The following is a 13,758-nucleotide window of genomic DNA, read 5'->3' on the forward strand; positions in this document are numbered from 1 at the left end:
AAAAAAAAAAAAAAAAAAAGATAGCAGGAGGGGAAGAATGAAGGGGGGGAAATCGGAGGGGGAGACGAACCATGAGAGACGATGGACTCTGAAAAACAAACTGCGGGTTCTAGAGGGGAGGGGGGTAGGAAGATGGGTTAGCCTGGTGATGGGTATTAAAGAGGGCACTTTCTGCATGGAGCACTGGGTGTTATACACAAACAATGCATCATGGAACACTACATCAAAAACTAATGATGTAATGTATGGTGATTAACATAACAATAAAAAATTTTTAAAAATAGTTTAAGGCAATAAAACTAAAAAAAAACTAATGATGACTAGGTAGTATGGTGACTAACATAATAAAATAAATAAAATTTTTAAAAAAGATATTCTCACATATGGAAGAAGTATTTTTTTTTAAAAGATTTTATTTATTTATTTGAGAGAGAGAATGAGAGCACAAGAGGGAAGAGGGTCAGAGGGAGAAGCAGGCCCCCCCGCTGAGCAGGGAGCCCGATGCGGGACTCGATCCCGGGACTCCAGGATCATGACCTGAGCCGAAGGCAGTCGCTTAACCAACTGAGCCACCCAGGCGCCCCAAGAAGTATTGTCCCTAAGGAAAAATTAGATACTCTTAATAGCATAAGGAGTAAAGGATGCAGGGTTGCAAAAATAAAAGCCACATATATAAGGGAAGGTTATAGGTAGACGGCAGGTGCCCTATACATTCCAATCCATTCACTTGCTCTAGGAATATAAGTACACTCTCTACATGACAGATGAGCAGTTACAGAGAAGACAGCCTAGAGCAAATTTTCCAATCAACCAATAAGAACAAAGGCATCCCCCCGCCCCCCACTTTCTAATACCAGCTTCTCAAATAGAAGAAGTAAAATATGACCTGTGAAACATTACATCAGTTTCCTTTCTACCTTTGTCAGTGTTCCATGCTTCTGTTGCTTCAGTCAAATTTTTCCATCAGAAGAGTCATGCTTTGACTCTAATCCATCTGGGAAAATTACTACGTAGCTCAGAAAAACAGATAAGCCATTAATTAATTATATATTCTTTGTGGTTTGTAAATTTACAGTTTACAGCTAGTGTCTAAATTCCAGAAGAAATGTCTTTGTTTTTCCTGGACCAAACAAACAACCTTATTAATTGGTCTCAAAGTCACGTTTGAATTTTTTAAAGTTGTACTCTCAAAAATAAATGAACCTAGAACAAAAAGAATTTACGTTAAAAGGAACACTGCCAATTAAGTACTCTTTAGATTTTACAAGTTCTATCCAGTTCTGACATCTGGCCCACTTAAGGTTCACTGCTCAAGGGATTTCTGAAGAAGTTTCAATAATTTTCTAGGTATTTTCTGCTAAATGTCAGCCCTGACTGAGAGGCAAAGTGGCAGATTCAAATTCCAAGAAGCAAAGATTCTGTGAACTGACAGTAACTTCACATTTTTAAAGGTTGAGATAAAACAAACATGAAGCATGGAAAGGCACTCCTGTAGGGTGGCAGGCTGAGAAAGTGATTATCTCTAAGTTTTTAAAAGAAAGCCTACCACATGTTCACCTAATGTGCTGGCAATTAACAAGTAAGAAAGGGATGTCGGGGGAATACCAAATAAGAGCATACAGAAAACATGGGGAAATAAGCAGATGTACCTTGGTTCCCGAGCCAACAAATTCAACCATTAATTTAATCTAGGTCAGCATCACCTCATGTCTAGATTAATACTATGTTTCCTAGTTAATTTCAGTCCAGTGAAGCAATCCACCTGAAAATCTGTATCTTACTCAACCATTTTCAATGTGTCATTCCTCTGCTATAAGCCCAACCATAGCTCCCTATTACCTATCAACAAAGTCTAAACTAAACTCCAGCTGTCAGGACCACAATGATTTGACCTAAGTGATTACTTCTGGAGATGAGAATGGTGGGTTAAATATGGCTACAAATTCTATGCAGTTCTTCCCTCTCTTCCCTGAATACAGAGTGTCCCTTTCTCTTGCATACACTAACAAAATGTGGCAGAAGTGACACTGTGTGACTTTTGATATACTTGGCCTCAAAAGGACCTGCAGTTTCTGCTCTTGCCCTCTTAGAACACTACTACATAAGAAACCTGGGCTATACTGCTGGAGAAGCCACATGGAAGGGAACCAAATGATGGTCCCAGCTAATCATCAAACATGCGAGTGAAGTCATCTGGACTGTCTTACCACAATGCAGCAGCCACAAGAGTGACCCCAAACAAGAAAAACAACCCCACTGAGGACAATGCAAATTAAATAATCCAGAAAAAAAAATTTGTTTTAAGCCAGTTTTTACTTTATCATATATGCATATATATTTAAAATTTTATATCTAAACACAATTTTTAAAAAGATGCAATCATAAGAAAACAAATTTTAGTAAGAAAACTCAATTTTTTTAAATAGGTAACAGGGGCACCTGGGTGATTCAGTTGGTTAAGCATCTGCCTTCAGCTCAGGTCATGATCCTGGGGTCCTGGGATCTAGCCCTGCATTCTGCTCTGCAGGGAGTTAGTTTCTCTTTCTCCCTCTGCCCCTCCCCTTGCTCATGCTCATGCTCTCTCTCTCTCTCAAATAAATAAAAAATAATAAAAGAGGTTAACAAATGTGAACAGATGCCTCACTAAAGAGTGGCAAATAAGCACATGAACAAGTATGTTCAACATCATTATTCATTATGGAAATGCAAATTGAAACTACAGTGAGATAATACTACGTATCTGTTAAAACAGCTAAAATAAAAATAACTTACAATAGCAAATACTAGCAAGAGTGAGAGCAACTGGAACTCTCAAGCTTTGCTGGTGGGAATGCAAAATGATATACGAACACTGGAAAACCTTTGGGCAACTTCTTAAAAAAATTAAACATACACTAAAATGACCCAGCAATCCCACTCTTAGATATTTACCCAAGAGAAATAAAAACTTATGTTCATATAAAAACCTACAGAGCAAATGCTGTAACAGCTTTGTTGGTAATTGCCAAAAAACAGAAACAACCCTAACAACCTTCAAGGGTCAATGCGTTTTAAAAAAAAAAAAGACAACACTGTGATATGTCCATACTATGGAATACTACTCAGTATTAAAAAGGAATTGAAATAATAGACAAAGAAAAAAACTACCAATCCACACAACAACATTAATGAGTCTCAAGTACATTATAAATGAAAAAAGCTGGACTCAAAAGGCTATATACTACATTATTCTATTTATATGATGTTTTAGAACACAATAAAATATAGGACAGAAAACAAATCAGTACCAGGGACAGAAGGTAAGGCTAGAATCTGACTACAAAGGGCACAACAGAATTCTGGTGGGAGGCAGAATTCTTCCATAATTTGACTGTGGTGATAGTTACACGACTGTAAGCATTTGCCAAAATTCATAGACCTACATGCTGAAAAAAAACGAATTTTACTGTACAGAAATTATTCATAAGTCAGAATTAAATAGACACAAGACAGACACACACACATAGAACCTCCCAAATATTGTACTTAAACATCTGCATCCCCCAGAATAATGATTATTTTTCTAAATGTGTAGTACAATCAACAAAATTAGCAAATTCTAGCTGGCGGATTGGTTAATTGCTCTTAAAACTATTGTCCTAACTCTTAAACACTGTAATTTCAAGCTTCTTTCCAAATCCAATCCATATGCCTCATCCCAAAGAATTGACCTAGTTTTACAGACATATGAATTACTCCTTTTTAGTCTAGCTTACGAACACATTTTCTTCTGAGAAAAAGACATAGCAAATTGGGTACAAAATGTTAAAATGAGAGGGAAAAATCACCAATGTCAGTACCACCTCTACTTTTATGCTAGGGCCTCTAAAATGCAATCCTTTTGGCTGAAACACAAATGGCCCTACCCGTAAAGTTGATGGAAGGGCCCGAGGAGGTTTTCTTCCCTAATGAGGGAAAAGAATTACTTATTTATTTTCTAAAATTATCTACCTATATATAAAAATGGACTCAGTCTGTTTTCAGATTGTATTTACAGTATTACAGCATGACATACTGTCTCAGCTTTTACAAGTTGTCTCTATATTTGAATGTAGTAGTTGAGAATTTAATTTCAACACAAAAGGATACAAAGAATTGACTTAAGAGACCCAAAGATTATTCTGCAGAAGAAACAACTATTATTAAAGGCAAGCTTTCTTTCAAACAATAAAAACAAGACACTTGGCAGTCAGAAATAAGCCAAATGAAGTATCAGTATTGAAGCTGAAATGAGGAGAAAAATAATCAATTATTTATATGAGCCTAAATTGTTAAGAAGCAGAATCTTTACCAAGAAGCAATAATCCCAGGATGTAGAACAAGATTTTACTACAATCAAAGCATACTCCAAAATCAACTAGTGCAGCAGCTGCTCTTGGTGATCTCCTACATGAGACTTTTAGTTGAGATTTCTGAATCATTGACTTCTCTCTGGTTTCTCTTCACAGAGGCAATACACCTCATCACAGCCCAGGCTTTTGAGTCATACTGCCAGGATGCAAAGGAAGCTCCACCACTTGTGAAAGTATAACCTCAAGAAAAATTAAATTCTTCAATATTCCTTTGATTCCTCATCTGTAAAATGGTTATGAAAACAGTACCAGCATTTCATAAGGAAATTTATGAAATTCAATGAGATAATCTATGCAAAGCCCTTGGCACATACCTGGCACATGATAAACTCTCCATCAGTGATAGCTACTATTACCTCTAAATTAGCAATCTTTGAATCTCGTAACAAATCATCAAGTGAGACTCTACTTTCTCCATGATACTCCCAGGCTCCCACCCAAAAGGAAATAAAATGATATATAAATTCAAGAAGTTATCTGTCCACTTTCTAATCCCTGGTTACTTTATATTTTACCACATGGTACTACTACAAATGACAGGAATAATTTTTCCTTCATTGTGTAAAATTCTTAACACCTGGTGTTGTCCTCCATTGAACATAAAAGGGCCAAAAATAGTATAATGGTGAAGAAAAAAAGTTGAGAGAAAGAAGTAAGTTCTAAAAGAGTGCAAGGGCAGTGGTGGCGGGGAGGTGAGGGAATGGGAGAACCAAAGAAGTCTTCTCTAAAGCCTTAGAGTATGTGACACTGCCAACTATATTCTTCCTTCACAGAATGCTCCTCAGCTTCCACAATCCAGCACTCTTCCTCTCTTGTTTCTCAAAAAGAAATGAACTCTGTGCTCTTTTTCTCTACACTACTTCCCTTAGGGTCAATTACCACCTCTAGAGTAATGACAACTCTTTATCTCAAATCTTCAAACTCTAGCTTGAGAAACAGCAAGCACTAAATAGATAATCACCTTCATATATAAAGCAGAGGAATTAGAATTTAGGAATTACTTGTTCCCTGAAAATATAAGATTTTATTTTTCCAAACAGTTGATGCCTTCTAACATATATGTCACATTTTTTAACGGACTAGAAGTAGCAACAGTAACAATTCCCTAGATTCCAGATCCAGTTGTTTTATTTAGCAATGAATTTTTGTTTCTTCATTTTAATAAGTTATAGACTCACTCAGCCTCTCAACTATTATAAACGTCTTTGTTATTGTCCATACAATAAAAATTTTAATATGCACTAATTTAAATCATACAAAGTTTGTTTTTAATGTTTAGTATCAAAATTAATCAAAATGCTGAAGATAACTATAAATGAAATATAAAAGCAAATTAAATGGCATGGTTTTTCTATCTTAAAATTCACATTTTAATATAGAAATTAATATGTATTAATATATAATATATAAAATAAGATTTGACACCCTGGAAAAATTCTCTATGTTAAATATATAGAGATATCATTGGTCTAAGAAGTATCTCAATAAAATATTTAAATTTTTGCAAAAACAGCAGTTTAAAGAAATCATTAAGTATTTTTTAATAGTTGAATGAAGCCCTGCAACTATAAACAAAGTACAGTACTTCATCACTCTTCCTTCAGTTTTTTAGAACCTACCGGAGAGATTCAGCCATTCGTCTCAAGTCTTCATTTTGCTGTTTTAAGCGTTCAAGCTTTGCCAGAATCTTGGACAGTTCTCGGCTAGAGTGATCAGGATGGTCATTATCTCGTACCAAGTGACCACCTATATAAAATAGCAAGGTCCCCCAGGCAAAAAGAATGAGCATAATCCAACGCCAGGAACCAGTCCATGGCCGCATTTTCAGATTTTCAACTCACTCCCCTGGCTTCCTGGAGCTCAAAGAAATGAAAACATCATAACTCTGTTTCTAGCTAGTGCAAAAGTAGTTGCCTTCTGTTGTTTCAACACATGATGCTTCAGACAAATTGGTGTCTCTGGTAGTCCTGTAGTGAATCTTTCAAAGAGATCCTCCTGGTGGTATGAGTAGGAAGCTTTATTGTCCTGTGCTTCATGGACTCTACATGCTGTGGAAAGAGTAAGAAATGTATTTAAATTATTTAGGATATGCAAAATAGCATATGCTGATATTCATGGAGTTAAAGGAAACACACTGGTGTTGACTGGTCAACAGGCTGGCAAATAATCTAACAGCCTAATAATAAGTAAAAAGCAAAAGCTTTTACATCTGCGTATTAAATCACTCATGTACACCAGGGCTCTACCAGATAAATTAATTAGCTCTAAACTTGAAAGTCCTCTAAGTGCCATCATCACTTTTCCTTCTTACATCATTGTGCAATAGATACTACATGGAGATCAAAAGACTGTATCTTTGAATAAGCAATCAAAACCAAACAAAATATATTCAACTACATATTTTGGCCCAATGTTTCCATTATCTCAACAGAAACATGTTCTCATTCCTATAAGATCTCGACTCCATCTCCCTCCATCTCACTGCTCAGCTGCCATTACACTACTTAGCTCTGCAGGTGACAGGCAAATTGTCACTGATAAATTCTAAAAGTGACATGCATATTAACTAAGCAAAGGTTATCGCAGCCATTAAGCAGCTGGTAACCATTCCAAATATCACAAGCAAAGGTTCATATAGATTAGGCTAGATTTTCCCTTCCTTGAATTTATTAAAAAATACCAATAACTGCAATATAAGTCTCTATCAGTTATACAGTCACTGTGCATCTTAAGTTACACATGCACATGCTTTCTCAGGCTTGGCTGTGGGTTTCATTTGTCACTTCATCAGCAGGCTTAGAATACCCTTTAGAAGCAAAACAGCTTTTTCCCCAAGGAAAAAAATTGTAGGCGCAAAGATATAACTTTAACACCACTTGATAATTTCAGAGCTTTATAAGAGAAGTTGTATCTCCAGGCACAGAGTTCCTTGTAAAAAAGAGAAAAGACAAGAAATAGTTTCTATATTGAAGACTGAATGTGATGGGCACTTGAGCATTAATTAAGCAGTTATTAAAAACTAGACAGAAAAGTTGGAGAAAAGGCCTCAAAAATTAGCACAGAGCTGCTATTTTCCTACTTTTGAACCTCAAATCTCAGCTGTTTTTAAGTGGCCAAGTATTCAAAGAAAAGCAAATCTCTTCAAACAAGTGTTCTACTTCCTTCCTATTCCTACACGGTTTTCTTCATTGTTACCAGTTTACACTAGTTAAAACACACAATGAAAAGAATTGTATTGAGAATTGTTTGAAAACCAACTAAAAAAGCAATAATCCAAAAGAAAACTTGGCATTTTGTCTGTTGCTTTAATAACTATGCTTAAGCCTATTGAGAACATTCTTGTTAGTGACGCCACTGTTCATTCTTGTCTCCCTCAAAATCCTTTCCCAAAACCCTGTTCCTCTAATCTCAGGTACCCCCATCTATTCACTAAAACATAAGAATGATGAAGGACTACTCAACCTTTCAGGTCAAAGATCAGTCATAAGATGTCTACTTTTCATATGTGGAAAAAATGCAGATATTCAGGGCTTCCTGGTTAAAAAGTAAATTAAAAAAAAAAAAATGAATCCACTCTGATGGTCTAAGGGATGGATTTAATTCAGTAAGTCAGCAAAAGAAGCTTAACTATTAACATTTGAGTTAATAATACTGTCTGTGACAACATATGCAACACCGTAAATTGCTGTTATAATATATGCCAACCTATAATATAGTCTAGTTAATTCCAAGCTATACCAATAAGATATGAATTGCAATTTCAATCTTTTAGATGAGGAAAATAAGACAAAGTAAAGAGAAATTTTATTATTTGAGAGAGAGAGAGAAAGAGAGTGCACAAACACGGGAGTAGAGGGTGGGAGGAGGAGGGAGAGGGAGAGAGAATCCCAAGCAGACTCTATGCTGAGCACAGACCCATGAAGGGCTTGATCTCAGGACCCTGAGATCATGACCTGAGCTGAAACCAAGAGCTGGACACTCAACCGACTAAGCCACCCAGGTGCCCCAAGGTTTTAAATTTTTTAATCTTTCCCTTCATAGCAAAAGTTAACTTAGAGAGATAACTGTGATTAAAAAAAAAAGATAACTGTGATAAACAAAAGTAAAGATCGCTTTCTAAACATGAATCATTTAAATAAAAAGATGTGCTGTAACAGTTTATTAAAATTACAACAAAAATTATAATACTCAAAGCCAGCAAAAGTATAATATAACTTAAATAGAAATAAAAGTCTACAGAAATATAAATTTTGTTACATAAAACACTTTAAATTCTCATAAACTACTATCAAAAATAACCAAAATATTAAATACCAAAATATTAAATTACTACATATTACATGAGTTGTAAAAATACATTAAAAATTATTGTAGGAGCAAAACATGGTCATTTTCTTAATTAACAGCATCAGCCTATTGCCTGAACCATGTCTGTCAAAATGTAAACTCCATGATTTTTATCCATTTTGTTCACTGATGTATCCCAAGTACTTAGAGCAGTGCTTGGCACTTAGTAGGTACTAATAACATTTTTAAATAAATAAATAAATAAGTGAATGAATGAGTGAAGGATGTCACACATGACATATGCTAGTATGACATATGACATAATTCATGCACATCAGCTTCAACTGCATTTTTGCCCCACTTACGAAACAAATCTGAATGTAGAAAGTAAGACAGTTCTATTATTATAAGGAAAATGGTTCAAAAATAGTCATCCATAAGCTTTAGAATTTACTATTGTCAACATATACCTTACAAGACACCCTCAAATAATTAAAATAAACTGGTCTAAAAGACCATAACATCTACTTATGGTACCTTTCAAACATGAGAAAATAATTTCTCTTTACTTTGTCTTATTTTCCTCATCTAAAAGATTCATATCGCAAAGAGAATGGGATGACTGAAGAAAGTATGTACAGATCTTGATATGAAAGCCAATTTGTGAAAGATTTTATTAGTGAAAATATTTCAAATTCATTAGTAAAAATATTTCAACATTAACTACAATGAGCTAATTTCTAACTAAAATTTATATAGTAGTGTTTGTTGAGATTTCTTCTAGGAGTGGGTTGTTTTCTTTTTAAGTATTTATAAATTCATTCCTGTTTGAGATTCACATACCACCTTTCATCTGCAGAATATATATGTACATATATATATGTATGTATATATATATATACTGCAGAATATTATAAGGATTGAAATGTGTCAGGCTTCCTTCCACAAATTTATTTAATTAGTGAATACCACTTTTTTTTTAATGTAGTAGGTATTTAAATGATTTTTTTTTGTATTTACAGAGATTCTTTGGGTTGTATTTGCTTAATGTCTCTGAAACAAAAAAATATATGTAATTTTTCAAAGTAATTTCTTGAATCTGAAAGCTAAAGTATATAATCAGTAAAACAGAGCTTTAATAAAGTTACTGTGAGGCTTAAATGATGTTAATATATACTGTACTTACTATAATGCTGGGCACATAAGAGGTGCTCAATAAAAGGTAATAGTATTTTAATGCTGATAAGATACAGAGATTAAAAATATGGGTAGTAGAATAGGCAAAGCCTGGACTAGAATCTTCCTTCTGCTACATCATAGCAAAGTAACCTTACTGAAGTTCAATTTCTTTATCTGTAAAATGGATATAATACATACTACCTCTCCCACAGAATACTAGAAAAAACTTAGATAAAATAATCTATAGGAAGCAGTTAGCATACCACTAGCAAATTGTTATTATGCTGCATGTATTAATGCTGTTATTTTATAGATCCATTTATAATATTTTGTATAATTTATATACCACATATTATTATAGGCAGTTTCTAAAATGGCTGCCAATGATCCCTGTGTCCTGTACTCATGCCCTGTGTAATCTACTCCTCCTGAGTGTGGGCTGGACCTAGTGACTTGCTTTGTAAATAGAATACAGCAAAAGTGATATGATTTCACTTCTGAGATAAGTTTACAAAAGACATATTTCTATCTTGCTCCCATTCTCTCTTGTTACTCTGATACTGCCATATGAAAAGGCCCATGAGGAATGGAGCAGAATCTGCCAACAACCATGTGAGTAAGTTTGGAAATGGATTCTGCACCAGTCAAGCCTTGAATGTGACTGAAACTTGGTCCACATTTTGATTTCAGGCTCTTGAAAGACCATAGCCAGAAGATCTAGCTAAGCCATGCCCAGATTCTTGACCAACAGATAATTGTTTTAAATCACTTAGTCTTAGGGTGATTTGTTATGTAACAATAATTAGTATACATGCCTACTTCCTACTGGGGCTGAGTGCCTGGTCTTCAGTTCATGTGTTATTCTTTCTGTCCCCAGCAAGCTGTTCAAAGTCTAAGGCACAGAGCCGGCATTCAAGATACCAGACAGAATTTAATCTTAATCATGTTTTCTTATACATCCTTCTAACACATCTTACAAATACTATAAAAACTAAACTCAATTTAGAGCAAATAAGCAATTCAATAAATATTAGATTAATGCTATATTGGAAGTCTAAAGGCATTTTTATTAATGTTTGCTAACCAGAGTTCTACTTTTAACCATGACAGAATAACTGGCACTAGACTTGCCCTCAGATATAAACAACTAGAAAACTTAAATATTTAGAAAACCTGTTTTCAGAGATTGGACAATAGCCAGACAAGATTGTGATGTCTGGGATAAGGTTAACAATCAAAGGTTAAGTCCTATAATCACTCTAGCTTTCTGCCTAAAATTTACTGAACACCCACACGAAAGTGGAGAACCCAGGCAAAGCACAGCTGTCTTCCTGAAGTGGTAAGTTAGAGACTAAAGTTTAAGAAGTTTAAGGGGGAGAGAATCTACAAGTCAGTATACTGAAGGGAAGGGAGCTGCCCAGAGAAAAGGATCCAAAAATGTGTATAGGATACTAAGCTCTGCATGCATAAGACTTTATGAGGCTGGCAAAGAACAATTATCAAGAAAAGATAAATTAAATACTAGGTAACTGAAAAGTGAGTATCTCTCAGAGATTCTATAAAGGGGAAAACCTTTATAGAAGAGTTCCAACCAAAAACAATGAAAATGCCACAGAGAAAACCTGGTGCATTCAGTTTCCTACTGAATAAAGAAATAAAACATCTTAGATGTTAGAAGTTAGGGTTGGTGTGTGTGTGTGTGTATATATATATATATATATATATATACACACACACACAATGGAATATTACACAGCCATCAAATATTGAAATCTTGCCATTTGCAACAATGTGGATGGAACTAGAGAGTATTATGCTAAGAGAAATAAGTCAATCAGAGAAAGACAATTATCATATGTTCTCACTGATATGCACAATTTAAGAAACAAGGCAGAGGATTATAGGGGAAAAGAGGAAAAAAATGAAACAAGACAAAACCAGAGAGGGAGACAAGCCATAAGAGACTCTTAATCTTAGGAAACAAACTGAGGGTTGCTGGAGGGGTTGGGGGTGGGGAGATGGGGTGGCTGGGTGATGGACATTGGGGAAGGTATGTGTTGTGGTGAGTGTTGTGTGTTGTGTAAGACTGATGAATCACAGACCTGTACCCCTGAAACAAATAATAGATTATATATTAATAATTTTAAAAAATAAAATAAATTAATCAAGAAAAAAAAGAAGTTAGGGTTAAGTAAGCCCTAGGTCAGGGATCAGAAAATTTTCTCTAGAGAGCAGGACAATAAATACCATAAGCTATGTGAGACACATACAGCCTCTATCACATATTTTTTGTTTTTATTTTTGTTTCTTTATAGCCCTTTAAAAATGTAAAATCCATTCTTAGCTCAAAAGCTATATAAAAATAGGCTATAGATAGTTCATAAGCCAGAGTTTAATGACTCTAGCCATAGAATTAAGAAAAGGCTTACAAAAGCTATAACAAAACTTAAAAACAAGCTACAAAAGGATCAAGGTGATCTAAAAGTAAACTAAATGCCTATCAAAACAAAACTCAACATTCTTTCAAGAAAGACAACAAAATAAACATCACACTCTCCAACAACTAATCAAAAATTACAAAGAACATTGAGAGAGATTATCTTGTGATGCAGCCATCCAAAGACATGGAAAGCATTAGTAAGGATGGACTAGAATATTGAGCAATCTTAGCACTCCAGGCCCCACACTAAGAATGAGGTAAGAGCATTCCACTACTCCAAGAATTTTAAGTCTCTGACTCAGTGAAGGTAACAACCACAAAAACAACAACAAAACAAACCCAACTTAATCACTGACTGGAATGACTCACTCCCCATCCATACATAAACAAACAGCCTCAAAAGGAAAAATACCTATTTCCGGGCATAAATACTATTGACCTCAGTCTTTACAGCTCTGTACTTATGTCTGGCATGCAACAAAAAATCATGAGACACATAAAAAAAGCAAGATATAACAAACCATTTTCAAGAGATAAAGCAAACACCAGAACCAGACCCATAAAGGAACTAGATGTTAGAACTATCAGACAGAAAATTCAGAATAATTATAACTAATATATTAAAAAACCTAAGGTAAGTATGGACAACATATATGAATAGATGGAGGATTCAGCAGATAAAATAACAAATTAACAAAAATAAAATATCAGAGGACTTTCAATAGGCTTATCAGAAAACTGGACAAAAGTTAAAATTAATCAGCAAACATGACAAGAGGTCGTTAGATATCATCCAAAATAAAACCCAAAGAAGAAAAAAAAGAAGAAATTTAAAATCTGTGGGAGCACTGATTATCAAATGATCTAACACATATGTAACTGGAGTTACAGAAAAAGAGGAGAGATAATGACACAAAAAATATATTTTCTAAAATCAATGAATGATAAAACACAAATCCAAGAAATGCAGAGAACTGCTAGAAGGATAAATTTAAAATGTAGACAAAGCTGCTGAAAACAAAGATAGAAAATCTTACAGTTAGCTGGGGGAAAAACTACATACAAGTAAACAAAGAATGAGAACACATTTCTTATCAGAAACAATGTTAGCCAGAAGACAATGAAGCAACAACTTTTTGGGTGGGGGGGGATGGGAGTGGGGAGAGTGTCAACTTATAACCAGTGCAAATATCTTTCAAAAATAGTTACCAGGAAAAAAAAAAAAAAAGAAGGCTGAAAAATGGTCTGTGCCAGCAAAACTGCACTACAGAAAGAAGTTAAATAAAATCCTTCAAGCTGAAGTATGATACTACATAGAAATTTGGATCTACACAAAGAAACAGCACCAGAAATGGTAAAAATCTAAAGAAAATAAAGACATATTTTCCCTTAACTTAATAATGTCTAACTCAAAAATAGCAATGATGTATCACTAGATTTATATATCTGTAGAATATCTGA

The 13,758-nt window shown here is 34.6% G+C and overlaps 1 protein-coding gene across 4 annotated transcripts in view; it reads right to left on the reverse strand.

The window, feature by feature from the left end:
* The window catches only part of FUT8 (fucosyltransferase 8), a 327,874-nt gene that overhangs the window by 167,660 nt on the left and 146,456 nt on the right, over nucleotides 1–13,758 (reverse strand). For 3 of the 4 annotated variants that reach the window (XM_044918092.1, XM_044918090.1, XM_044918091.1), the window contains one exon: nucleotides 6,011–6,439. In XM_044918092.1, the coding sequence (XP_044774027.1) occupies nucleotides 6,011–6,213 (203 nt within the window). In that variant the 5' untranslated portion in view covers nucleotides 6,214–6,439. Of the gene's footprint in view, nucleotides 1–6,010; nucleotides 6,440–13,758 lie in introns of those variants that run through there. The other variant, XM_044918089.1, reaches the window with a different exon arrangement.

The sequence above is a fragment of the Neomonachus schauinslandi genome, chromosome 9, assembly GCF_002201575.2.
Source record: "Neomonachus schauinslandi chromosome 9, ASM220157v2, whole genome shotgun sequence".
NCBI lineage: Eukaryota > Metazoa > Chordata > Mammalia > Carnivora > Phocidae > Neomonachus > Neomonachus schauinslandi.